The sequence below is a fragment of the Prionailurus viverrinus genome, chromosome E3 (assembly GCF_022837055.1).
Source record: "Prionailurus viverrinus isolate Anna chromosome E3, UM_Priviv_1.0, whole genome shotgun sequence".
Lineage (NCBI taxonomy): Eukaryota > Metazoa > Chordata > Mammalia > Carnivora > Felidae > Prionailurus > Prionailurus viverrinus.
This window is the reverse complement of record NC_062576.1, coordinates 41331703-41356143: the sequence shown is the minus strand read 5'-3', so window position 1 is coordinate 41356143 and position 24441 is coordinate 41331703. Positions and strand designations below refer to the sequence as shown.

Here is a 24441-nt window from a genome sequence, read left to right as displayed (position 1 = left end):
CCGTGGGAACCACCCCCGGAGGGTCCACGGCGCCCCTTTGTGAGTGGGGGCAGTCTCACCTGCTCTTAGGCCCATGGCTGTGCAGGAAGGTGTGGGGTCACGGGCGGTGGGTTCAGGACAAGCTGGAGAGGAGATAGGATGTGATGAGGCCCACGCCATCACCGTCCCCTGCCCTCCTCGGCCCGGGCACAGAGAGGACATTGCAGTCTGGGGTCACACAGGATGGCTGCCCCACAAGTGTGTCTGTCTTTGGGGAGGTAACAGCCCCACAAACAATAGCTCTGCGGAACCAAAGGGAGTGGCAGAAGGGGGCCGGCCCTAACCCTGGGGCCTTCCTTATAGCAGGTCAGGGCTCATGGCACCTGCAGGCTCTGGTGTCTCCGATAAACAGATCTCCACACAGCTGCAGGGCAGGAGCGGTGGTCCCAGTAAGTCCCCCGCACGGAGCTGGGGGTTGAAGCTTCAGGGGTTCCCTAACCTGTGCCCACACCTGGGTGGCCTAGAAAGCTCTCTTCTCCTCCAGGGAGACCTGGAGGCCCAGCCAGACCTTGCCTCCGGCCACAACCCCCACCACAGCCCCGGAACAGCCCTGGCCAGCCTGCAGATGGAGGTCCTGAGGGTGTTGGCGCTTGTGGGCTTCTAGATTGCGCTCCACCCAGGGTGTTACTGTCCTCTGCAGGGAGCAAAGCGTTAGCTCAGAGGGGCTCAGCTCCCCACCCAGAGCCACGATGACACTGACTCCCAGCCTGCGCCCTGAGGTTCGGGTGGCCCTGCCCCAGCCGTCACTTCTCACCTGGGCTCGGAGACCTTCTGCTGTAGAGGGAGGCTGCTCCCGCGCCCCGGGGTGGCTGTCCAATGCAGGGGGGTATAAGCCAGGTGACGGGTGCTCCAGCCACTAGGGACCCCAGCCCACCGAGTGTGTCAGACCCTGCAGCTGAGCCCTGGGGCACAGGGCTGGTGCAGGGGGTGGGCACCTGTGTCCCTGCTCGGCTCCATGCCTCGCCTGACACCCTGCCTGCCTGGCCACCCAGTCCTGCAGCGATGCCTACCTGGCAGATGTGCAGGGGAGAGACCAGGGCTGTGCCAGGTGACGGTGCCGTGTCCGCCCCGGGGGACCTTGAGCACAGCAGACACCTGCCCTCCGGCCCCGGCGGAGCGACAGACTGAGCTCACGGTTGGCAGCCTCCCAACGCACACCCCTGCCCACTGGGGAATGTGTCTGTGCCCTGGGGGTCACGTGTGGATTCGTACACGTGCGTGTCTGCAGCTGTCGTGTGTGCTGCTGTCTTTGTGCACACGCGTGTGCCTGGGGGCGGCCACAACTATGTGAATGATAGATGTGTTCCCCACAGGGACATCAGGCACACGTGGATCCAGTGTGGCACCTGGGTTCAGCGACGCATGCGGCACTTTCTGCCCCGTGAGCGTGTGTGTCCGTAAGTGTGCGTGCTGTGAGGCCGGGAGGGGATGAAGGCAGCAGGCAGGTGTCCTCAATGGCAAAGAGCTGTGGTGCACACGCTCTGGGGCCCAGGATGGGTCCCCTGAGGTAGAGTGGGAGGTGCCGTGGAAGCTTATCCCCAGCTGAGGGGGGCAGGGCCCGGGGGATACGGGGGCCTGGAACCCCACGGTGCTGGGTCAGCCACCGAACTACTGTCATCAGCACCACAAGGAGAGCCACACGTGCCCAGAGAGCCAGCCTCACCGCCAAGCAGGCGTGTTGACCCAGGGCCTAAGGCGCCAACAGCTAGAGGGACCGGCTGAAGACAGCTCCCCCTCCCTTGGTATGGACAGGCCTAACCGAAGTCCAGCTGCCCTTCCGCATGGCTGGGGGCTGGGCCCCACCAGCACACGCAGCTCCCCAGTGGGGACCTGCCCATGCTCTGGCCCCACCAGCAGTGCCTGTCCCGCCACTCTTGCTAAGGAAGCTCTCCTTTTTCCCTTTGCCCAGGGGCACCTGCAAGATCCCCACACCCTTCAACCCTGCCCACCCACGGCCAGGGCATGGGGCAGGTGGGGGGACAGACAGGCCGTGTGCGCCCGTGTCTGGCCGCTGCAGTCTCAGCCTAGAGGCCCACAGGGTGGTGGGAGACAACCTCCCAGCCTACCCATAGGAAGCAAGGCCCAGACCTGGCCTGTGGGTGGCTTTCTGGATCCCGGGGGGATTTAAGGCACCAAGGAGGTCTTTTACGGGGAGCAGCAGCACACGGAAAACGTTCCCCAGGACGGTGCCTACTCCTGTGTGCCTTACCCTCATGCCTTCCTACCTTGGGGACTACGAGGTATACCCAGCCCTCTGACTTCTCTGTTGTTGGTTCTGTAGGCCCAGCCGTGGGCCCCTCCAGGCCAGTGCGTCCAGACAAGTGTCCCGCGGCTGGTCACACCTGCCTCCTGCTCTCCGCAACCCTGGAGACTGGCTGGCCCTCTGAGACGGTGAAGGGCCCTAAGGCGGATGTGAAGACCACAGCTCTAGGAAGAACTGGTGAGAACAGATGGATGCTGCAATGTTTTTGGCCAGAAATGGGGATCTCCAGGAACAGGACTGACCCAGTTTCGGTCCTCTACCCAGAGCCCGGCCCTCACACTAGGGCTGTGGGGTGCTCACTGCACGGTGGGGGAGGACAGGTCAGCAGCCGGGACCATGAGGTCCATCCTGGGTCCTGCTGGGGGGCCTAGGGCAGAGGTCTGCCCTATACAGGGAAGAGGGCAGGGATCCGGGACCCCCAAGTCCCCCACGTCGGACAGATTCACGATTGCTCACGGGGTCAGTCACTGAGTATTTATTGAGTCCCTGACGCTCAGCTGTAAGGAGGCTGATGGGGCTGTGTTACCGGGGATGGGGGCTGGTCGTCCTCACTCCCAAGCCCAAATCCGGGATCGCTGGCTGCCTAGGCATTGTGAGAGGGTCGAGAGGCGTGGCTCAGACCCTCCCCACAAGCCATCTGGGTAGGAGGGGGCCCACGGGCAGAGTGTGGTAGAAGCAAAGGCACAAGGCAGTATCACGGGCAGGATGGGTCAGGGTCTGCAAGAGGGGAGGCCCAGCCCGGCTAGGCTGACCAACACAGGACCTCTGAGAACGGTGAGGACCAGGTGCTCTGAGGCCGGCTCAGCTCTTGCCTTTGCCTCTTGCAGGAAGACCTTGGGCAAATTTACAAAAACAAGCCGCGAGGGATGAAGCTTTGGAGCCAGGAAGGCAGGCCTTGGTTTCCCCTGGGGGAGAGGGGGCTTGGAGGAAGGCCTCATCCTCCAGAATCGTGGCGGCCTGGCTCCCCCTGCTGGCCTTGTGGCCCCTCTCCAGGTCTAGCTGCCACAGCCAGGGGATTCCGTCCCTGTCCGCAGGGGCGCCGCACACAAGGACACCCCCGACTTGGGACGGGCCTAGGGTTCTCCCCTGAAGCCCCCACCCCTAGTGGTCCCAGCTGGCACTCCCACCCACCGTGGTGCCCTTAGTTGTCAGGCTCCAGTGTCCACTCTGACAGCCACTGCAGGCACGACGCCCGCTGTGCCTCTGTCTCGGGGGGCCTGGTGGAGGGTGTGGGAGTGCTGCAAGATCCAGGGCTCCCTTCCGCAGGCTCAGGGTCGGGAGCAGCCCTCAGGACCTGGACGAGCTGGTCCAGTGACCGCACCAGGGTGTGGGGGCTCCAGCAGGCATCGAGCGTGGGCACGAAGGGATCTGGCGTGCAGGCCTCCACACACTCGGTGTGGGTGGGGATGCGCAGGTAAAACGCGTGCAGCATCATGCGGAAGGGCTGGTCTTCCCGGCCCGACGCCTGCCCGTAGGTCAGGTCCCCCACGACGGGGTGACTGAGGGCGCTGCAGTGCACGCGCAGTTGGTGCGTCCGGCCTGTGGGGTTGCCGAGGGAACAGGTAGGGTGGGGCGGGCATCCCGTGCCCCTCCCCTCCCCCCACATCGCCCCAGCCCTGTCCTGTCGCTGTCTGGAAGCCCCACGAAACCCTTGAAAATGGCAGACCTCTCTGTTTCCTGGTACAAACGAGAACATCGGGATTTAGAGAAGCGGTCGACTCCCAGAGTCGCTGCCGGGAGGGTCAGGGCCAGGCACGCTGGAGAACTCCTGCCGGCCTTCCAGAGGCCCTCACGTCCAGGAGCAAGACCCCGTGTGGGGCTGAGATAGTGGAACGGCCCCAGGCAGGCCACTCTGCCCCTGTGCCACCGTTTCATCTCACGCGTAACAGAAGGGACACCGCAGCACCTTGTGTGAAGAGACGTGGGTGCCAGACATCGACCGCGCCAGGGGCGCGAGGGACATCGGTAACAGACAGCAAAGGGGCCTGGACGGCTTCCTGGTCCCCGCCCCCAGACGTACCCGTGAGGGGCTGCAACAGCACTTTGGAGACGGGGTCGCCCGCGTACAGCCCGTGTTCCAAGACCACCAGCTCGGTGACACTTGGCTTTGGGTTCTCACAGCCTGTGAAGAGGAGGACAGGGCGTGAAGGTTGGCTGGACCAGCCTAGGGCCCGATCATCCACTCCAGCCCAGCTCACCTGTCTCCATGGGCCTTCCCCGCTCAGGCCCTCCCATCAGGCACTGGATGACCCTCCCCCCTCCCACTGGTCCCCAGGGATGTCCCCCTGACAGACCCCACTCCCCTGGCCTGCGTACCCTGTGTACCCTCGATGCACATGGTGTGAGCCCGACCCTCTGTGCTGTTCCTGCCGATGGCATAGTTGATGGTCATCCGGCTCTCCTGGACGTGTCCCCGTACCTGCCAGGCAGAGGGTCAGGAGCTGTTCTCGGGGCCACCCCCACTTCTGGGGAACCCCCTGCCTCGGAGACCGGTCAGGCCTTACCAGAGCCAAGTAAGCCTTGGTGACACGACGCTCCTTGAAGCACTTGTAAGCGCTGCCCGCTGCAGCCTTGTTCAAGGCCACACAGAGGGCCCCGCTGGTGGAGAAGTCCAACTGGTGGCAGAACCTGGCATGGGGCAGCGGATCAGGGGTGGCTAGACTGGGGGTGGCCACTTCCCTCCCGCAGAGGCCGCTGGGGGCCACCAGTGCCTGGCCTCTGCACACCTGAACCCATAGTAGGTGTCAGGGTCCGCTAACTCGGGGAAGCGGAGGCGCAGCTGCTTCTGGAGGGTGGGGGTCTCACGCCACATCCTACTGTCGATGCGCAGGTCCCAGTGCTTGTTCACCACCAGGAAATCCTGGCTCTGGTACACCACCGACAGGCTCTCTACTGGGCCTGCTTCCATGCTGGCGCCTGCAACGCACGGGGGTCCACGGGAAGTACAGCGCACGTCAGCGTCCTGCGCAATTGGCGTGTACATCCCTGTTCTCCAGGGTCCCCGGCGTGAAGCTACTGACGCGGCGTCCGCACGCACTAGATCCCTTTCTACTCTCACTTCTCAGCTCTGACTGTGGGGTTGTCCGACCCAAACGCAGAGCCCGGAAGAAGCAGTCTCGCGCCTCAGCCCACCCCCGCGGACCCCTCCGGGGCAGTCCTCCAACGCGCGACAGGAGCCGCTTGCCGAGAGGGGAGGGGCCAAGAGAGGAGCTGCCGGCCACCCCCCCCACCCCCGGCGGCCGTGGCGCCCAGCGAGGGCGGCCATCTCCGCCCTCACCCCCCCGCCCCCGCCCCGAAGCAGATACAATCCTCCCCGGCAGCCCCCGACCCCCGCGTCTGATGGGCACCGGCCTACGGGTTCTGGGAGCCCTTCCCGCAGCCTGCCCCGCCCCTACTTCGGACCGACCTGCAGCTTAGCCGCGCCGCCCCGGCCCGCAAGGCAGCTGCCGGGCGCCGGCTCCAGCACTACGTCCCCGCACCTGGCGGCCCAGCGACCCCGCAGCCGCGCCTCACGGGACCTACCGGAGCGCGCAGCCCTGCCCACGCCCCGCCCACGCCCCGCGCACGCCCCGGACGGGCGGCCGTGCGGGCCAATGGTGAGCGCCCGAGACCTCCGCTTAGACTCCGGCGCGTCTGCTCAGCCCGGCGCTCTCCCCGCCCTCGTCGCAGACAGGCGGGCTTGCCGGCCAATGGTGAGCGCCCGAGGCCACGGCGCTGGCTCGGCCCCGCCCGGCCTGCGGGCGCAGCCCCGCCTCCGCCCCGCTCCTCCCGGTGGCCAATGGCGAGAGCCGCCGGGCACGCCGGCCATTGATTGGCGGCGCCGGGACGCGAGGGGCGGGAACGGCGCGCAGCACGGGCGGCCGCGCGGGAGGTTCGGAGCGGCGGGTTGGTGCAGCGGGAGCGGGCGCCATGGGAGACCCCGAGCGCGAGCTGGGGGGCGGCCAGGACGACTTCTACAGCCAGTTTGCGGCCGAGCTCGAGGTGCTGGCCGAGCTGGAAGGTGGGCGTGGGCCCCGCCTCGGCCTCGTCCCCCTAGTCCTGGAGGGCTGGTCGGAGGAGGGGAGGCGGCGGGGACCCGGAGGCTGGAGCGAGCTCAGGCGGGGGCGTATCGGAGCGAGGAGGGCCCTCCAGCGCCCCAGACCGCGGGAGCTGTTGCCGGTACAGGCTGACCTGGCGCCGCTGCTGTCAACCTTCTCTCCCGGCAGGGACAGCCGCCCCGTCGCCCTCCAGGGGTCCCTGGCCCGCGGTGTGTCGGTCCCGGCTGACATTCGAGGAGGCCGTTGCTAGAGGGGACGCTGCCACTCATTGCTCTCCAGGCGGACCTCCAGGGAACCACAAAGGCAGTGCCAGGAAGAGGCAGCTGGCCGATCATGACCCCAGGGACGGGGCCTTGCCCCCCAGTATGTCCTCAGAGCCCCAAGGCATACGGGTGGGGTGTGAGGCTTGGCAAGAGCTTCTGAAACTTTTGACTTTCTCCCCAGCCCCCAGGGTCAAACGGCTCAGGCTGGAAGTCGTGAAGAAGCTGAACTTCAGACCTGAGCAAATGGAAGAGCCGCCCCTTCCTGACTCGCCTGCTGGGGACATCACCCCCCCACCGAGTCCGGAGATCCCCCCTGAACTGTGGGGCAAAGGGTGTGTGGCTTGGGGCACAGATGCCCCAGGGATTTTGGGAGGGTCCCAGGTTTTGGGAGGCTTGGGGCTGAGTGTGTGTGGGAGGGATGTATAGTCAAGAGTGGATCTGAGTTTCTCCTGCCATGGTCACAGGAGGTGAGTGTCCCCAGGTCAGTATCTGTCCCTTCCTAGGCCCTTGGATGCTGGTGCTGACGTGGGTCCCCTTCAGGCCTCTCCAGCAGCTCGAAATCCTGTCCTGAGGCGGCCCCCTGTCCTGGAGGACTATGTCAGTGTGACCTCCACTGGTGGCTGCCGGGCTTTTCTGGTGCTGCGGGGTGACCCCGTGGGCACAGGGGTGCAGGTGAGTGTTGTGTGGCCACAAGTGGGGGTGAGAGGCTGGCAACAGCCTTCCTGCAGGGTTGGCGGGCTCGGTGCTGTCCAGGAAAGGGTCCTAGACATCATATCAACCCTCAGACCCTGGGGACCCCTCAGGAAGTTCACGTGACCTGCAGTCATCCACTTGTGAGGGCCAGTTTCACTGTCCCCTTCCTGTGGCGTCTCTTTTCCCTTTCTCAGGTGTTTTAACCTTTACCTTTTTTCTTTAGAGCTATCTCCATCCCAGTGCATTTTCTCTTTAGGATTTTTGTTTGGAGAGGCGGTTTGTCCTTGCGTTGGTCTGTTGTCAGTAGAAAATGCCACCTGGGTCCTTGAGCGCTGACGAGAGAGGGTCTGTGGGTGGTTGTGTTCTGAGAGATGACAAAGGGTGTCTTCGTTTCCCTACAGAACCCTTTCCTTGATATCTGGTGGCGAGGCCGTGGCCAGCTGGACCTGTTGGGTGTGTCCTTCGCGTCCCTGAAGGAGCAGGTCGACAGTGAGGTGGGATTTGTCGGGAGAAGGGTAGCTCTGGGGGGACTGCGTGCTGGAGACACGCTGATCCCGTCTCTGCTGTTTGCACAGCGGAGGCAGCAACTGCTTGAGGAGGCCCGTCGGCTCTCAGACACGCTTCGCAGGTGACACGGTGGGCCCTTCCAGCCCTGGGACCCTTACCGGTTCTTGGACTGCTGATCTCCAGCTTGTAGTCGGTGGGGGGTGTGCAGTTCCTCTACTCGCCCGGCAGCTCAGGGCATGATGTTCTCCAGCCTCAGCTCTGAGGAGGTGGGAGAGGAGGTCCAGACTTCGGGGGCCCCTGAGGAAGAGCTGGCTGACAGCCAAGATGACTCCCAGCACTGCCTCTGGGTGGATGAGTTCGCACCGCGGTGCTACACGGAGCTTCTTAGCGATGACGTGAGACCTCGTTCTCTTGTTCCCGTTCAAGCGTGACTGATTTTTTTGTTGCCCCAAAGTTGTTCTTGTCAGCTTGAAGGACCTTGGGAGGGTGGAGAGGGTTTGGATTTGCGCTTTGGAGCTGTATGTGGGGAAGCTGAGGCCAGCGTGGGGCTGGCATTCTGGAAGTCACCTGCGACCTGGGCTGGGGGTCCAGGGCTCCCCCTGCCTGCAGCCTGTTTCCTTCCCCACTGTCCCAGCAGCTGATGCTGGAACACGCGGGACAGTGGGGTCTCCTGAGGGAGTTAGGGTGGTAGGGACGGAGGTCCTGGTGCGAGTCTTGCTCTGTCACTCACCGGCAGGGTGACCTGTTCCTTAGCTTCCACATTCCCGTGTGTCTTTCGGGGCTTGGGACGGCAGACTGACGTGAAGGGCGGGCACGGGGAGTCCTTGGTGCTGGCGGTTCCTCCAGGCCACGCTTCCCGTCCCGCAGTTCACTAACCGCTGCCTCCTCAAGTGGCTGAAGCTGTGGGACCTGGTGGTGTTCGGCCGAGAGAGGCCTGCTAGGAGGCCCAGACCCGGTCTAGAGCTGGCCCGCGGTAGCAAGGAGGCCACGACCTCCAGCAAATGGAAAAGCCACGAGCAGGTGCTAGAGGACATGCTAGAGGCTGACCTGGACCCGAGCCGGCGGCCCCGGCAGAAGGTGAGCCCCGCCTGGCTGTGCCACACACATCTCTGAGCCCGGGGGCTGTGCTCTCCGGGTGGCCAGTGCCCTTGCAGCCTCTGGGGGCCTCTGTCTCCGTGGCTGAGGGCGTCATAACGCCAGGGTGTTGGCACGGAACGTCGGCGACACGAGTTGGAATTTGAGTGTGCTTTAAAGACTCGGACGAAGTTTGCTTTTCGGAGGATTGCGTACCTTTCCAGGACGCTCACGGCGACAGCGGGTGGTCTCTGGGGGGTCAGTTGCACTAGCAGCATCTGCGTCTCTGTCAGATCTCCTCACTGCTGGTCTCGGGCAGCGCTGTCTCTGACTCTGAAGCGGTAGGCGGGAACCCAAGCGCGCTGAGTGTGGCCTGTGCTTGTGTGCTTGCCACAGTGGGCTTAGGGCACGTCCGTTAGGAGCGAGCCTCACAGGACAGGAGTTTTAGCCTCGAGGGCAGGGCAGGGGTTCCGCGGTGGTACGGGTGGTAGCCTGTCTTCATCCGGCCTGTCTCGGCCGCAGGTGGCGCTGCTGTGTGGCCCCCCGGGGCTGGGCAAGACCACCCTGGCTCACGTGATTGCGCGGCAAGCTGGTTACTGCGTGGTGGAGTTGAATGCGAGGTACGTGCCAGGCCTCCGGTCTGTTCTGACTCCCCCGAAACCGTGGTGGGCCAGAGGTGGGGCTTGGTCCCGGGGTCTTGGGCGGTGGAGTTCGTGCTTTGTCAGGGGTCGCTGGGACGCGGGGTGGTCCTGTCACAGGGTAGCCTCTAGCTGTAGGCCTGGTGGCCCAGTCCTGGGAGCCTGTGCTGCCAGGGACCCCGATCGCTCCCCTGACAGCCCCACCTCTGGCCTCACTGGTTCCAGTGACGACCGCAGCCCTGAGGCCTTCCGCACGTGCATCGAGGCGGCCACGCAGATGGAGTCGGTGCTGGGTGCTGGCGGGAAACCCAACTGTCTGGTCATCGATGAGATCGACGGGGCCCCTGTGGTGGGCCTCCTGGGCGCCCCAGTGGGTGGGCAGGTGGGCCGGCGACGGGCTAGGGCTCACCGTGTCCTCCGCCCATACCCCAGGCCGCCGTCAACGTTCTTCTGAGCATCCTGGATCGCAAGGGCCCGCAAGAAGCAGAGTCTGGGGGTCCGGCTGTTCCCACAAGTGGGGGACGGCGACGCCGGGCTGAGGGCGGACTCCTGATGAGGCCCGTCATCTGCATTTGCAATGACCAGTGAGTGGGGGAGAGCAGAGGGCCCCTGGGAGGGTGCCGCCCCCCCCCCCCACCCGCCCCGCCTTTGCCCTTGGGGGCGGGTGTGTGCCCGTGTCTGCCCCCTACAGGTTTGTGCCCTCCTTGCGGCAGCTGAGGCAGCAGGCCTTTCTTCTCCACTTTCCGCCCACACTGTCTTCCAGGCTCGTGCAGCGGCTACAAGAGGTGGGTGAGGGCTGTGGTGGGGAATACGCAACCGGGGGGCCATGTGGCCAGCTATGGGGTGGGGGGACGCCGCGCCTGTCCTGGTCCCCTCTCACATCCAGGCCCCATCCCCTAGCTGACCCCTGGGCGTGGGGGTGACTGGACCAGTTTGCCCTCTGGCAGTAGATGGTTCGAGCACAGAGTGAGGCCGGGCCCCTGAGTCTGTAGCTGTTGTTCCCCTGCATTCACCTGTGTTCTCGGGAAGAGGTGGCCTTGGGGTGGGTTTCTGGGGGAGAGAGCGCCCACCCTCCCGCCTCCCTGCAGATCTCCCTGCGGCGGGGCATGCAGGCCGACCCGGGTGCGCTGGCGGCTCTCTGTGAGAAGACGGACAACGACATCCGTGCCTGCATCAACACCCTGCAGGTGGGCAGGTGGGGCAGGGGCTGCGGCCGGGGGAGGCAGGGCTCAGCCGCCTCTCACTGCCCCGCACACCTTGTGTCCAGTTCCTGCACGGGCGGGGCCGGCGGCAGCTGAGCGTGCAGGTCGTGCAGACCACTCGCGTGGGTCTCAAGGACCAGCGCAAGGGGCTCTTCTCCGTGTGGCAGGAGGTCTTCCAGCTGCCCCGGGCCCAGAGGTAAGCGGGCCGGCCAGCCCTGCCTCCAGTAGAGACTGAATGCTGCCCAGGCCCTGGGGGCACTTGGCCTCCCCGCCATCCCGTTAAGGACCAGTAGAGCAGACCCTCAGGCCGCTTTGGGTGGCAAGGTGCCACCGAGAGCGATAAAGAGGCGGGGCTCCGTTCCAGCCTCGGCACCCCTCTGCAGGCAACGCTGGGGCCAGAACCTGGCCCTGATCCCGCACACGCTCCTGCTTGGCGATGGGCCCACAGGTCTGGGGCCCCGTCCTGCCGAGGTGCCTTTGACCACGGCTTCCCAGCGGTTCTACCACATCCTGCACGTGGCTGCGTCTGCAGGCGAGCATGAGAAGGTGGTCCAGGTAATGATGCTCTTGGGACGTTTTTGGGGGCTCCTGGTGGGTCAGTACCTGGCTGTGTGTCTGTCCCCAGACAGCGGGTGGGAGACACTTCAGATGGTGTCAGGGAAACAGGATAGGTGCTAGGGGTGGTGGACATGGGGCATCGGAGGTGCATCAGAGATGACAGCAAATGGACAGAGGCCTGGGTGGAGGGACTAGCTGGTGCCAGGAGGGGACGCCCCGTGTGGGCTGGCAGGGTGGGGAGGTGGGCTGGGTGCGCAGTGGGGTCACTCCATTTGCTGGTCGGGATCCATCTGGGTGGGGCGGAGCGGGCAGAGTGGAGTTCCGGTTTGGGCGGGTGGCAGAGGTGCCCCCCCCCACCCCCGGGAAGCCTGGCCTAAGCTGCCTCCCTGACTAAGCAGCTTTGGATTATTGGGCGATCCGTAAATCTGGAAACTGTTACGGGGAGGGGTCGTGCCGTAGCCCAAGGAGACGACTCTCGCAAGGAACGAGAGTGGGGCTTCTTCTATGCCCTTGATTCTGACCGATGGAACTTCCTTTAGGGAGGTCGGGTTCTTTTGTGCGTCTGTCAGGGATTTGGTCAGAACACTGGGGCGGCAGGCTGGGCCTTCTTGGCTCTGTCTTTGGGGTCTTGGGGCGGGCCCTTGCTGGTGTTTGCAGATGTCCCAAGGCCCTGCATTTGGCAGGGCGGTGGGAGGTGGAGGTTCCCGTTGGGTGGTGCTTACATGGCGGGCTGGGGGCCGCGGCTGGAGGGGTTCGGGGCCCACCCACCTGCTCACCCCCAGGGCCTGTTTGACAACTTCCTGCGCCTGCGGCTTCGGGACTCCAGCCTGGGTGCCGTGTGCGCGGCGCTCGACTGGCTGGCCTTTGACGACTTGCTGAGCCGGGCCGCCCACCACGGCCAGAGCTTCCGGTTGCTGCGCTACCTGCCCTTCCTGCCGGCAGCCTTCCACCTGCTCTTCGCCTCCAGCCACGTGCCGAGGATCGCCTTCCCCAGCAGCCAGCAGGAGGTGTGCCCCTGCACCCAGCCCGGGGCTCGGGGCCGGCCCAGAGACGCCGGGTTACCCAGGCCCCATTCACTCTCTGCCCCAGGCCCAGAACCGGACAAGCAAGACACAGAACCTCATCCAGACGCTGGTGTCGGGCCTGACGCCCGCTACCCGCAGCCGGGCTGCACCTCAGGCCCTCGTCCTGGACGTCCTCTGCCTGCTTCTGGACATCCTTGCACCCAAGCTGCGCCCTGTGAGTGCCTCAGCCAGGGCGGGGTTGCGACTGCCCATAGGGGAGGGCCCCTGGCCATGCTCAGCGTCCGTGCCCTTGCCCCTGCGCCCTGTCCACAGGTGAGCACACAGCTGTACAGCACTCGTGAGAAACAGCAGCTGGCCGGCCTTGTGGGAACCATGCTTGCCTACAGCCTAACCTACCGCCAGGAGCGCATGCCCGACGGGCACTATGTCTACAGGCTAGAGCCGTGAGTCTGTGCGGCACCTGGGGCGGGGGTGCCGGGGGCAGGAAGCTGGGCTCCAAGTGCCGTGGTGGTCTCTGGGCCGGGAATCTGAAAGCGTGGTCTCTGCGACGTGTGTGTCGGTGTTGCCGTTTGTGGGGTAGCGGCAGGGGCTCGGTTCCCGCTTAGCCTTTGCCAAGATGTGATTGTGAGGCATGGTGTTCCAGGTCAGGCACAGCGCTGGGGTCTGAGGTTTACCGCGGAGGCTCTCGCTGCCTCAGTGTCCCGCAGAGGGCCCTTGAGGTCCCCAGGGCTCGGCTTCCCCATCCCGAGATAGTCTCCGGGGCCCTGCTACCCAGCGAGGCACCAGCCGCACGTCTCCCTCTGTCACAGTCACAGGGAAGTGGTAGTGGTGACAGTTCCAAGCACTCAGCCCCAGGCTTGAGACCAGGCCTTGCCTTGTCTCATTTCTTCATCCTGTGGCCCTGGAGGGGTTCCCTTCTTGTGCCCACGTGTAGTTGGGGAAACTGAGGCTTGGGGCAGGTCATCTTCTCTTGCTGTGGGGCTCAGGCATCGTGTTGCCAGGACCGGGCCCAGCCTGCAGCTCTTACATTCTGGCGTCTGGGGCTGGTGTGGCAGGTGGCCCCTGCCTGTCTCTGCTGACCAGGTACATCTCTGTGCCAACTCTGAGAGCAGGAATGTGGAGGAGGTCTGCCGCTTTCCTGAGCTGCCGGCCCGCAAGCCCCTCACCTACCAGGCCAAGCAGCTCATCGCCCACGAGATTGAAATGGAGAAGATGCGGCGGGCAGAGGCCTTGGCCCGGGCTGGGGATAGCCACCAGGTAAGCCTGCCCGGGCTTCGGGCCAGAGCCAGGCCTAGGAGGGCAGGGCTGTTGGAAGGGACCTTGTCCCTGGAGTGGCCCTGCGCAGTCAGCCTTCGCCACCTGTTTTTGCAGGCAGAGGAGGGTCCCCAGGGGGTTGCTGGGGAGAAAGGGACGCAGCCACCTGCCTCACGCAGCCACGAGGAGCAGCGGCTGGAGCGCATCCTGAAGAGAGCGGCCCTGGAGGAACAGGTGCAGGGGGTGGGGGTGGGGGGCAGGCGGGTAGGGACGGGGCTGGTGCTCAGCCCTGGGGGCCTGCCAGTTCCCTGCTGCTCAGTGTAGGGCGTTCCACTGGCTCAGTTTGGATCTGGTTACGGTGTTCTCCTGCCACTATGTGGGTTCTGAGGGGCTGAAGGGAAGGGAGGCTGGGAGGGGAGGTGGGCGTCTGCTCCCGCAGCCGCCGGGCCCTCTGCTCACAGCAGGGAGTCTGAGACCCTGACCAACCTGCCTCCTTCAGCCCGAGAGAGACTTCTTTGGTCGTGTGGTCATCAAGAGAGCGCCAGCCCTGAATGCAGGTGTGTGGCGGGAGGGAGGGGAGGGAGGGAGGGGCCGGAGCAAGGCAGAGTAGCAACCACACGTCCTCCACAGGAGATGTGGCCCCGGACACAGATGCGACCGAGTGGCGCATAGGCACAGCGGTGGGCAGGAGTGACGTCTGGTTTCGCTTCAAGGAGGGCGTCTCCAATGCCGTGCGGCGCAGCTTGTACATCCGGGACCTGCTGTAGCGGGCCTGCGCCCGACACCTCGACCCGTGCTGGGTGCCCTGGACCCCTCTCCGGACGCCCCAGGATCTACGCTGGATACCCTGGGGCTGTGCGGGACACCTCGACCCGTGCTGGGTGCCCTGGAACCCCCCCACCAGACGCCCCAGGGCCCAGGCTTGATGCTGTGCTGTTGCTTTTTCTCCATCAGAAAATGTACAAAAGCACGGACGTCATCAGAGAGTCTTTATAAAAGCCACACCTTTATCGAGGTGTTCTCCCTACAAAGAGGCGAGAGTCGGGGCGGGGGTGCTTCACAGGATGGCGCACTTGCCCTTCTCCACCCACGGGTTGTTCTTCATCAGGTCGGGGTTCAGGAACGGGTCCTTGGGGATCCCATCCTCGATCCACTTGAGGAGCCTGTGTGCGGCAGGGTGGAGGGGGGAGGTGAGCAGGGGGGGCCCGAGGGCGAGGGCTGGCTGTGGAGGTGTGGTTCTGGCTCATGCAAAACGCTCGCTGGGGGCAGGGAAATGAGATGCAGGTGGGAGCCGGCAGCCCTGGGTGGGCGGTGCTCCGTGGGGTCCTGGGGACTTACTCAGGGATGGTCTTGGAGGACATCTCCCTCTTGAAAGCCAGCTGGTACTTGAGGCTTTCTACCTCTTTTTTCATCTGAGGCACATCCCACTCCTCCATGGCGTCGGGAGCTTCGGAAGTGGCCAGCCTGGGGCTGGAGGGCGCGAGAGGAAGCAACAGCCAGGGGGCCCGCCAGCCAGCGGTCACCCCCAGATGTGCCCTACCCACTGGTTGAGGGCACCCCCTCCCAAAGGAAGGAGGGAGGCCCACCCTTGTACAGTGACACCCAGTCTGCGGCTTGGGAGGTCCCCAGGGGCCTCACCACCAGTTTCCCAAGGCACCCACATAGGCACCCACACAGTCCACAGGGTGCAGGGCCTGGAGCTGAAGCCCCACAAATGAGGCCCCATGTGCCTGCCCCTCCCCCATGGGGCTAATTAGCCGCAGGGAAAAGTTTTTACTCAGTTCCACACCCTTACCTCCCACCCCCACCAAAGCCCTTACCACGGCCTGGTCTCTGGGTGGGAAGGAAAGGGGCAATGTTGTGGCGACAGCAGGGCCAGGCACACGGCACAAGTGGGTTCCCAGAAGCCTGCCCTCCCGACTCCCAGGCCCACTTGCCACCCTGGTTGCAGAGTGGGTGACCCAGACCATCATCATGTAAGAGGTGGGGCCCTGCTTGGCTTCCTTCCAGTTCCTTTCTAATGCTTTGCATGGGGAAGCCTACCCAGAGGAAGTTAATCCCAGAGCCAGGAGGATTTGGCTGCAATTTGCATCTCTGCCTAGAGGCTGCAGGGAGGAGGTGCTGAGGACCTTGGGGTCCCAGGCTGCACAGCAGGCCTGGGACTGGGGAGGGGCTGCAGCTTCTTTGGGCCCAGGGCTGCCCCCAGCACCGTCCACAAGCCATCTGGCCCAGTTTCTGCTGTGCACCAGCCTGGCAGAGCAGGTTGCTTCCTGCCTCCTCCCCCACCTCAGCCCACTCCAGGGGCCCAGGGAGTCCCTCACTGGGCCCCAGGCCCTGCTCCCATCACTGAGGCTGAGAGCCAGGAGATTGGCTTTCTGGACCTTGGGAGGGTGGACAGGGGTTGACAGGAGCGCGGCCCTGCCTGCGTCAGCCTGTGGAGGGGACTCCTGGCTGGAAGATCTCTTGTGGGGGTGGGGGGGGTCAGTCCTGGTCGGTTGGGGACAGAACAGCCGCACTAGGAGTCGTCGTGGGAGGGTCAGTCAGGAGCCAGGGGTAAGAACCCCGGTGGAGGGGAGTCTGCCTCTTGGGGGGGGCAGCCAATGGGGGGCATGCAGGTGCTCCCCTCCCGGAGACCCCAAGTTCAGCATCCCCACCCCTGGCCGGACAGCCACGTGGTTGGGGGCTCTCCGCGGCGGGGGCGGGGGCGGCGGCCCTGCCCGCCGCCCCCGCCGCCTGCCCTGCCTGCCCTACCTGCGCGCAGCGCCGCCGGAGCCGGCTGCCCGTCCCGCGCGCCCCGCGACGCCCCCGGCCACGGCGCTCGGCGCTCGGCGGGCACTGCGGGCGGCGCGCACGGCGCAGGACGCGGCTCCCCTCCCCTTCGGCCGCTCCGCCCCCGCCCCCGCCCCGCCCTCCCGAAGACCGAGGGGGTTCTCCCCACTGGTGGGGTCGGGCCTGCTGGGACACGCAGGGCAGCTGCCCTCGGCCATAAGGCCAACAGGCAGGGGCATCTGGGGGTTAGGATGGTCCAGGTTAGCCCGGTGGGATCTGGGCGAGTCCCAGAATCCCTCCCGGCCTCGGTTTCCTGCTCTGCACAGGGGGCCAATTGATCAGACCTACCTTGGACGGTGCCAGCAAGGGCCAAGTGACAAGGACCAAGTGATGGTGAGTGACAGCGAAGACCAAGTGAATGAGTGAGCGGGCACATAAGCGGGCAGAGCCCGGGCAGGTGCCCCGCCCACTCCTGCCACCTGGGGGCCAGGCTCTGGCACCGCCCCCATTGCCTCCCCTCCTCCAGGGACTGCGCCTGACCCTACATGGTCTGCCAGCCCTTGGGGGTGGGAGATGCAGGGGTAGGCAACGTGGGTCAGCTCTGGCCCTGGACAGTGGTCTCCCACAGGGCTGGGTGGGCTCCTGGGCCACCAAAGACTTACAGCCATTAGATTGTGCCCCAGCCCTCTGTGCCCCTGATGGGCTGAATCATAGACTAGGTATGGGTAACAGGGCCAGGACACTGTAGCCCTCTGAGGTCTCAGCAGTGCCAACTGAAGGGTCTGTGGGCAGCCCTCCCCTGGAGCTGAGCCACCCACAGGAGTGAGCCTGTCCCCTTGAGGGCATCTGGGCCTGTGCCCCATGCCCCGGCCAGCAGCGGGTAGACTGGGTAGCTGCCCTGAGGGCGGGGAGGTATGTCCATGCTTCAGTTTACCCTAAGCCAGAGACAGCCAGACTTGCTCTTCGTGGGCCCAGGGGTGCCCTGGTAGTGTCCTGCCTCAGGAGGCGGTGTCTGGCTCGGGGGTGCCCAAGCCCAGGCTGAGTGGCTTTGGGGGCTCCGAGGAGGGAGGGGGCCCATCACCTCTCTGTCAGGCTCCTCACCCGGCCCGCGATGGGGCCCAAGCAGACAGTCCCTCTGCCTTCTGCCCCTCAGGGCAGAAGGTGCCGTGGGGGCTGGGACCACATCCAGTCCCCCTCAGCCGTGATGCTCTGGGTGTGTCTGGTAGGCCCTGCTGTCCTGCTCTCAGGGGAACTGTGCCCCTGGGGCTACTGAGTGACGCAGGCGCCAGGCTGCATCCTGGGTGGGGGGCCCCCAGGCAGCAACGGCAGCCGCAGGGACCAGCAGTGCCCAGCTTCCCAGTCATGATCCTCGCAAAGGCCTGGACCAGGCTCTTGGCAGGAGCTCTGGGCTGGGGGCCTATGAAAGGTCAGGTGTTCTCACCTAGAAGGCAGGATGGGGTGTCCCCTGCCCCCTTGGGCTCCCAAACCCTCCCTGGTGCAATTCTGTGAAATGGGGTCAGCTGTGCCTCCCTGGACTGCTGTCACGCATCAACACGATGACACATCAGGAGACGCTTCTGGAACTGGGGCAGATCAGGCAAATGCGGGATTATTTTTATTATGGATTTAGGGGGATGGGGGCTTAGAGCCCAGGGCACTGCCATCCTGCCAGGGCAGATGGCCGGCAGTGCTGGCCTTGCTCCCCCCGCTGAGGCCCGTTTGTGCTCACCTGCCTTCGAGGCCCCGCACACTGTTTTGCTCCGGCTGCCCAGGGCTCTCCTGTGGCCTGTGGTGCTGCTCACACGGGGTGGGCAGCCAAGGGCATGGCATTATGTCGGCCCTCAGGACTGGTTCCAGGTTTGGACTGACCCCCGGGCCGGGCAGATCCTGCCACACAGTCATGTCTTCTCTCCAGGCTGCACAGGCAGAACAGGGCACCCGCACCAGACAGCTTCTGGAGAGTCCACTGGGGGAAGCGCTGCTGAGACCCGGGTCCGCTGTGGTCACAGCTGCGACCGACGCAGGAAGTACACGGCAGGGGCACCTGGGCGCAGCTAGGCAGCAGTGTGGGTCATCAGGACGGTGGGAGCCAGGCCTACAGGTGGCAGCTGTGGGGGGCACAGGCCCTCCCTGAACATCACTGCTGTGCTGTCTCTGGCCTCTGGGCGCCGGCCACACCTGCTGCCGGGGGGACACCTGCTGCTGTGGTCCTCGCGCTGACTGCAGCCCCACGTCACAGAGGCCACCAGTTCATGTGGCGGAACCGGTGGCGCACGTCTGCTCTCATGCCTGTAAGGACTCGCATTTCTCACCTTCCTGGGATGCTGCGCAGGGGGAAGCAGTAACAGCTCGTCCTCTAGCTGACCGCCACCTTGCAGGCACCCAGAGCAGGTCCTGGGAGACCAGACACCGTGCTGAAATTAGCTGCGCTAACTGGGCTGCTGGTGAGACCAACGGGCTGGTTGCTGGCCTAGAAACGGCTGCCGCAGGCCCCACTGCCAGGCTCCTGCCACGCGGGCGGGCGGGTGGGCAGTGTGGGCCGGGCCTCTGGGGGACGCAGCAGGCATAGTGAGACTGCGGCAGGAAGTCAAAGACTGGTGCGTGCGGGGTGCCCTGATCCCTTCTGGGTGGGACCCTGAAGAGGGCCCAGGGAGGAGGGAGAGGAAACACCCCCACCAGACAGGGACCCGCCGTCTAGTGTCGTCCCCGACACCACCGTGACCTGTGGGTTCTCTACTGATAGAGGCCAGAGCTGGGGCTGGTCTCCATCACTGGGCCACTGATGCACAGGCATGTTGGCAACTCTGGGCCATGGGCACACTCGGGTCCTGAGACCAGGCTCCTCAGAGAGCAAGACACGGCTCTGGGCAGATGGCCGGCCTGCACGTGGGCACCATGAGGCCCGAGGCGAGACCGCTGAGTGCCAGTGTGCGGCTCTGCCTCAGATTTCTGGGGGGTCAGACCCCCCCACAACCCTCCCAAGGCCACAGACACATCCTAAGGGGGTGAGACCACAGGACAAGCGGTCAACGCTGCAGGGCCTGGGCTGGCGGGGGGAAGGCCTGTCAACATTCTGTCCCAGGGGAGGGCATGGGACCCATGGGCTTACAACAGGCACGGCGACGGTGGCCCTGGCAGCCCCACGGGGACATGCCGACTTGTTTCCTGCCCCGGGGATGACTGGCAGTGGTAAATACCAGGACTGGAAAGCCAGCACAGAGCCTCTTGATTTTACCCTGTTAAGCAGAGCTCACGGAACACCGGCCTGTACGTAACCTCTGCAAGCTCGGAAGCGACAGTCGTAAATAACTTAGGCTCGCTCAGACTGTTCTGCGCAAACCTGTAAGACACGGTTCCGGGGAAGCCACGGGCAGGAGGCTGGATGTCATCTGCAACACCTCTTGAGTCCGTCTCAGGGAAGCGGCTCATTCTAGCAGCTCTGTGGCCAGGGAACCAATGCCAGGCCCTCGTCTGCAGCTGACCCAAGTCCTCGAGGTGTCTTTCAGGGCAAAGCGAGAGACTAGTCAAGCAGCTGCTTCTTTTTCTTTTTTTTAAATATGTATCTATTTTAAGTTCATTTATTTGTTTTGAGAGAGTGAGCTGGCAAGCAAGGAGGGGGGGGGAGGGGAGGGGCAGGGAGGGAGTGGGAGAGAGAATCCCAAGTAGGCTCCACACTGGCAGCACGGAGCTGGACGTAGGGTTCAAACTCATAAACCATGAGATTGGGGCCTGAGCCGAAACCAAAAGCCACATGCTTAGCCCACTGAGCCACCCAGGCGCCCAGTAGTAAAGCAGTTTCTGAACGTCAAGCAAAGTTAGGGTATTTGTCTGAAACAGACAAATCTGCCGAGCTGCAGGTGATCCCATCTCGGGAAGGCCCGTGGAGGGGAGCCTGTGATACACGGTGGGTGCAGGGGAGGCCTGCCGTGTCAGTGGCTCAGGCCGCCCACTGTCCCATTTTGCACCGGCCCCACAGGCCCCCCTGGCTGTCAGAGCTGTCTCCCCTCCAGCGGACGCTTACTCTGAGACGAGGTCAAGTAACTTTGCCCGGTCACCTGTGGAGTGAAGGGGCATCTCAGAGCTGGCTCAGCACCATTCTCCCTGCCAGGGCCAGCAACCAAGGCCAGACCCAGGGGACAAGTCCTTGGGAGAGGGTCCTGCCGTGCTGAGACCCCCTGCGTGCAGTTCACATCACCTCATCCCTGCTGAGAGATGGAACGTGGGCAGGTGCCACCTACTGGCTCAGGCCTCCCGCTACCAGACAGGACTGGAGGGTGCCAGTGGCCTGGACGTGTGGCCCCCAAGTGTGGGGACAGGCACAGCAGCTTGCATACGGTGGGGCCTAGGTCTGCCACTTGTGCAGGCTCAGGATACTTTGGCATGTGGCTGGTTCTGGTCTGACTGCACCTACAGGCTGCGTGGGGTCACTGCCTGATGAGGCTAATGCCATTTGGGGGGGGGTCCCACCCAGTGCATCGTCAGCAAGTGTATTGGTCTGCACCCCCACAGACATGCACCATAAAGGGGGGGGATGTACGCATTGGGCCACCAGGCCATCTGGCGCGTAGGGGCACAGGCTGCTCTGAGGACTGCAGCGACTGCTGGCCTGACCCCAGTTCCAGCCAACAGGGGTGGCGGCACCACAGCAGCAGTGTGGATGCAGGCACGCGTTCAGGGCTGGGGCTGAATGGAGGGCCCCTTGCGCTCTATGCTTAGCAGCTGCCCCCCCCCCCCCCCCCCCCCCAGCTCCTGAAGCAGGCACAGACCTCTGTCCCTGCACCGGGAGCCACCCCACGCGGTGACAGTGGCCCAATGGCCAAGTCAACGAGGTGTGCCTCTGGTAATTGCGGTGCCAGGTGATCGCGCCCACCACTGAAGGCGGTGTTATGCCAGAGGCCTTTTAGAAACAGCCTCAGGGCCCAGTTCGTCCTCCCAGAGCAAACGGACGAGACACCTCAGGGGACATCACCCTGCCCCCTCCCCCCGCAGGCCTCACCCCAAAGGCGAGGACGTCCAGCAGCCAGGGCAGCTCCCCGAGCAGCATGTGGACAGTGGCCTGGAGGCAGAGGACGCAGGTCTCCGAAGCCCAGGTGGCAGACAGATGGTGTCCATGGCGACGTAGAGGGGGCGGTGAGGGCAAAGTGAGGCTGCGCACTGTGCGAGGGGTGCCCCACACTAACCGTCCACGCCGGAGAAGAGTCTGGGGGCAGAGAAGGCTGTCGTTGTGCCCCTGCAAGATTCTCTGGCCACACGCACGGTATGTGTCAAGGCCGCAACGCATCAGGGAGCCATTCAGAGAGAAGCCAGGCCCACGCAATGGGGATGGAGCCCACACAGGCTGTCTGCGGCCCTGGGGCCGTGTGGAGAGGGGGTGGTCGCAGGTCGGGCCAGCCGGGCAGTTGCATCTGATGCTGTGCAGGCGGGTGTTCAGAAGGGTGTGGGTGGGGGGCAGCTCACAGGCAAGTCCCCACCAAATGCGGAGGTGCAGGGTGGGCGCAGAATCCCCAGGAGGGGACAAGTCAGCACAGGCGCCTGGCGTTCTGGGACCATCCAGGACGCCGTTACGCCGTCTATCTGCAGCAAGTCGTGGCACCCAGGAAGCCGTCTGGTCCTCCTGAGGACTCCCGAGTGCAGGAACTGTGGCCGAAGCCCCACAAAGCTGCCTGGGGAGCAGACCTAAGACCCAGGGGTGGATGTGATGCTAGCCACTTACTGGTCTCGTGACCACAGACACCCCTCGGCCACAGGCACACGGTGGAAGGCAGCGGGCGGCACAGCACTCGGGGCAAGTGGCTGCCAGCCTCCCAGTGTCCTGGCACTGTCCTGAGTCAGTCACTTGTAGCACTACTTTATGAACGTGCTCAGGGCCCTTATTGCCTCTAGGACCCACCCAGCTCTCCAGCCTGGTAGAGGTACCCGTCACCTACTTTACATCCAGGGTGAAACCACACAGAGAGCACAGGCAGAACCCCCAGGATAACGCCATCCTGGTGCATCCTGGTGATCAGCTACAAAACCCTAGTGGTTATAAAATAAACACTACCCTTAATGGAAAAGGCCAACGGTTGCACCACCGTTGGTGGTGGAAGGCTTCACCAGGACGGAGTTCCTGAAGCTCACGTCCACGCCTGTCTCGCCATCGCTGATCCAGGACCATGTCTTCGCTGGTCCCCGGGCGTCGGCATCAAAGCCGGAGCATCTCTGGGGATCCAGCCAGGCGGCAAACCTGGTCCCTGCGAACAGTCACGCCGGCTCACCGACCAACGCCGCCCACGGTCCCCCAGAGGGGTCCGAACGGGCCGGGGCTGAGAGACCAGCTCTCCCTGGGAGTACTTGTTAGGAGCACAGCGTCCTCAGCCCCTCACCGCTTCCCGGCCTCCGATCCTCCAGCCACAGAACCTGAGGGCAAACAGATGTGCCCTGAGCACTTTCCCCAGGCCCAAGGCGGCTGCTCATCTAAACCTCTACAAACATAAAAACAATTCTCCGCTCAGAGGCCGTACAAAACCCTGCTCTTTTGGGACGAAGAGAAGGGACGAAAGCTGGAGGCGGAAGGGGACACCAAATGTCTGTGGTCCTGCCTTCGCTGTGGAGGCTTCGCTGAGCGGCCCCCGCTGCCCAGAATGGGGGTCTCGGTCTGTGTCCCCGCGGCCACCCAGGATCTGCCCCGGAAGGCCGGCCGGGCCCCATCCTCGCCGTGCGGGTGCGCCCTCCAGGCTCTCGGGGGACCGCCTGGCACGGGCCCGACTTCCCTGCAGCCTCCCGCCCCACCGAACCAAACCCGCCGGGCGCCAACTTTCCACCCGCCCGGGTACTTCCGCCTTGGGAGGTCGCTTCCTGTTAGGTGCCGGAAGGGGCGGGTCACCGGAGCGTGGGGGAGGAGTCTAGAGCTATGGCACGCAAGACGCAAGCAACCTGGAGCCCGGCGGCGACGGCGGCGGCCTGGAGCCGAGGCCGGGCGAGGTGTCAGGGGTCCGACTTTCGGATTTTTTCCCTGGAGCCGCGTTTCCAACGTGGAATTCCTCGGCCGGAAGGGTTTTCCAGGCCTGTGTTAACCCTAACTCGACCAGTGGATGAGCGAGTTGGGCTGTGGAACCCCGTGTAAACCGGGGCGTTGTTAGAGACAGAAGACGGCGCCTGGCGAGGACTCCCCTCAGGTCTCCTCCCGTCTCTTCTCCAGCATCTCCTCATTCAGGTCCCTCCCTCGCCCGCCTCCGGTCTCCTCTCCAGCATCTCATCACTCAGCATCCCCCCAGGTGTCCCCTCGGCGTGTCCCCACTCGGGTCCCCCCCCTCCCCAGGTCTCCTCTCCAGCGTCTCCGTTTTCAGCCCCCCCCATGTCTCCCTTCAGCATCTCCTCAGGTCTCCCCCCCTCCTTCCCCCCCAGGACTCCTCACCAGCGTCTCCCCCTAGGTTCCTTGCCCTGGGTCACCACCCTCAGCCCTCCCCACCCCATATTGTCCCTTTGCAAAGCAGCGGAAGCTCTTCCAGGCTAAAGGAGTGTTGTATACATCTGAGCAGGCTACGTACTTACTGTTCAAAAGGAATCTTCGGAAGGTCTGTTAGAGCTTGACATCAGGGGCTTAGGTGTACAAAAGTCCCAGGCTGGAAAGATGGGTGACAGTAGGCAAAGGTGGTCTTCCAGTGGGACTCGGTCCAAGGACTTCAGGCTATGTCCCCAGTGGCGTCGTGGCTCTGGACCCTGATGATGGAAGGCGTGATGGCAGGTTTGTAGGTGAGTGGGGAGGGGTGGCCTGGAGACAGACCGCAGCCTAGTTGAGGCACAGGAAGAGAGCTGTGACGTCTGGCATTCCCGCGAAGCTTGGTGTCCCACGTCTGTTCTGGCCCCACCGCTGTCTGTGCCACATTTGTGCTACTGGGTCGCTACGGGGTCGGTTGCTCAGGGTGGCCCTACCACTGCCCTATCCTGCTGGGCCTCTGAGTTCCGGCCTTAAGACTACTTCTCATCCCTTCCTGTTGGCCGTGTGCTCGTGCATTCCCTCCTTGCCTCCCCGAGTCCTCTGGACCCGGGTCTGCGTGGGGTGTGGGGTGTGCAGGTGGGAACCTTGTCTAGCCGGTTGCAAACAAACCAGCGGCAGCACACTCTGCGGAACCCGGAG

The 24441-nt window shown here is 64.4% G+C and overlaps 3 protein-coding genes across 7 annotated transcripts; 1 reads left to right on the top strand and 2 right to left on the bottom strand.

Annotated features, from left to right (window-relative positions):
* Positions 1–2762: 2762 nt before the first annotated feature.
* RPUSD1 (RNA pseudouridine synthase domain containing 1) lies at positions 2763–5911 on the bottom strand. Of its 2 annotated transcripts, XM_047839564.1 has the most exons (6): positions 5709–5910; positions 5029–5218; positions 4807–4930; positions 4619–4721; positions 4323–4424; positions 2763–3841 (listed from the first exon to the last, which is right to left on the bottom strand). In XM_047839564.1, the coding sequence occupies exons 2-6, from the start codon at positions 5208–5210 to the stop codon at positions 3444–3446; spliced, it is 909 nt and encodes a 302-aa protein (XP_047695520.1). In that variant the 5' UTR covers positions 5211–5218; positions 5709–5910; the 3' UTR covers positions 2763–3443. The 2 variants fall into 2 exon arrangements, with proteins under 2 accessions (XP_047695520.1, XP_047695521.1); XM_047839565.1 differs by lacking the exon at positions 5029–5218 and having other exon boundaries at positions 5709–5911.
* Positions 5912–6164: 253 nt separating this feature from the next.
* CHTF18 (chromosome transmission fidelity factor 18) lies at positions 6165–14563 on the top strand. Of its 2 annotated transcripts, none has more exons than XR_007147853.1 (22): positions 6165–6302; positions 6508–6702; positions 6784–6934; positions 7106–7274; positions 7697–7789; positions 7871–7923; positions 8053–8197; positions 8670–8879; positions 9399–9496; positions 9740–9863; positions 9947–10098; positions 10206–10299; positions 10603–10701; positions 10782–10912; positions 11100–11271; positions 12057–12281; positions 12364–12513; positions 12612–12742; positions 13383–13556; positions 13671–13787; positions 14053–14110; positions 14184–14268. XR_007147853.1 is itself a non-coding variant. In XM_047839106.1 (22 exons), exons 1-22 carry the CDS (start codon positions 6212–6214, stop codon positions 14318–14320), a joined length of 2940 nt encoding a protein of 979 aa, XP_047695062.1. In that variant the 5' UTR covers positions 6165–6211; the 3' UTR covers positions 14321–14563. The 2 variants fall into 2 exon arrangements, 1 of the variants encoding a protein (XP_047695062.1); XM_047839106.1 differs by having other exon boundaries at positions 13412–13556; positions 14184–14563.
* GNG13 (G protein subunit gamma 13) lies at positions 14543–23147 on the bottom strand. 3 transcript variants are annotated; one of them, XM_047839107.1, is made up of 4 exons: positions 21319–23147; positions 16671–19821; positions 14892–15023; positions 14543–14716 (listed from the first exon to the last, which is right to left on the bottom strand). In XM_047839107.1, the coding sequence occupies exons 2-4, from the start codon at positions 17183–17185 to the stop codon at positions 14611–14613; spliced, it is 753 nt and encodes a 250-aa protein (XP_047695063.1). In that variant the 5' UTR covers positions 17186–19821; positions 21319–23147; the 3' UTR covers positions 14543–14610. The 3 variants fall into 3 exon arrangements, 2 of the variants coding, with proteins under 2 accessions (XP_047695063.1, XP_047695064.1); XM_047839108.1 differs by lacking the exons at positions 16671–19821; positions 21319–23147 and having other exon boundaries at positions 14892–16236; XR_007147854.1 differs by lacking the exons at positions 14543–14716; positions 14892–15023; positions 16671–19821 and adding an exon at positions 19982–20377.
* Positions 23148–24441: the final 1294 nt, after the last annotated feature.

Bases quoted from the DNA above. Each gene is read 5' to 3' on its own strand.
- RPUSD1 (XM_047839564.1), bottom strand. From the start codon at position 5,210: ATGGAAGCAGGCCCAGTAGAGAGCCTGTCGGTGGTGTACCAGAGCCAG. The intron at 4,931-5,028 runs GTGTGCAGAGGC...GCCCCATGCCAG, and splicing joins GACACCTACTATGGGTTCAG to GTTCTGCCACCAGTTGGACT. The intron at 4,722-4,806 runs GTAAGGCCTGAC...TCTGCCTGGCAG, and splicing joins CCAAGGCTTACTTGGCTCTG to GTACGGGGACACGTCCAGGA.
- CHTF18 (XM_047839106.1), top strand. From the start codon at position 6,212: ATGGGAGACCCCGAGCGCGAGCTGGGGGGCGGCCAGGACGACTTCTAC. The intron at 6,935-7,105 runs GTGTGTGGCTTG...GTCCCTTCCTAG, and splicing joins CCTGAACTGTGGGGCAAAGG to GCCCTTGGATGCTGGTGCTG. The intron at 14,111-14,183 runs GTGTGTGGCGGG...CGTCCTCCACAG, and splicing joins AGCGCCAGCCCTGAATGCAG to GAGATGTGGCCCCGGACACA.
- GNG13 (XM_047839107.1), bottom strand. From the start codon at position 17,185: ATGGGGCACAGGCCCAGATGCCCTCAAGGGGACAGGCTCACTCCTGTG. The intron at 15,024-16,670 runs GTAGGTCTGATC...CGCGCCCTCCAG, and splicing joins CCTTGCTGGCACCGTCCAAG to CCCCAGGCTGGCCACTTCCG. The intron at 14,717-14,891 runs GTAAGTCCCCAG...TGCCGCACACAG, and splicing joins TCCTCCAAGACCATCCCTGA to GCTCCTCAAGTGGATCGAGG.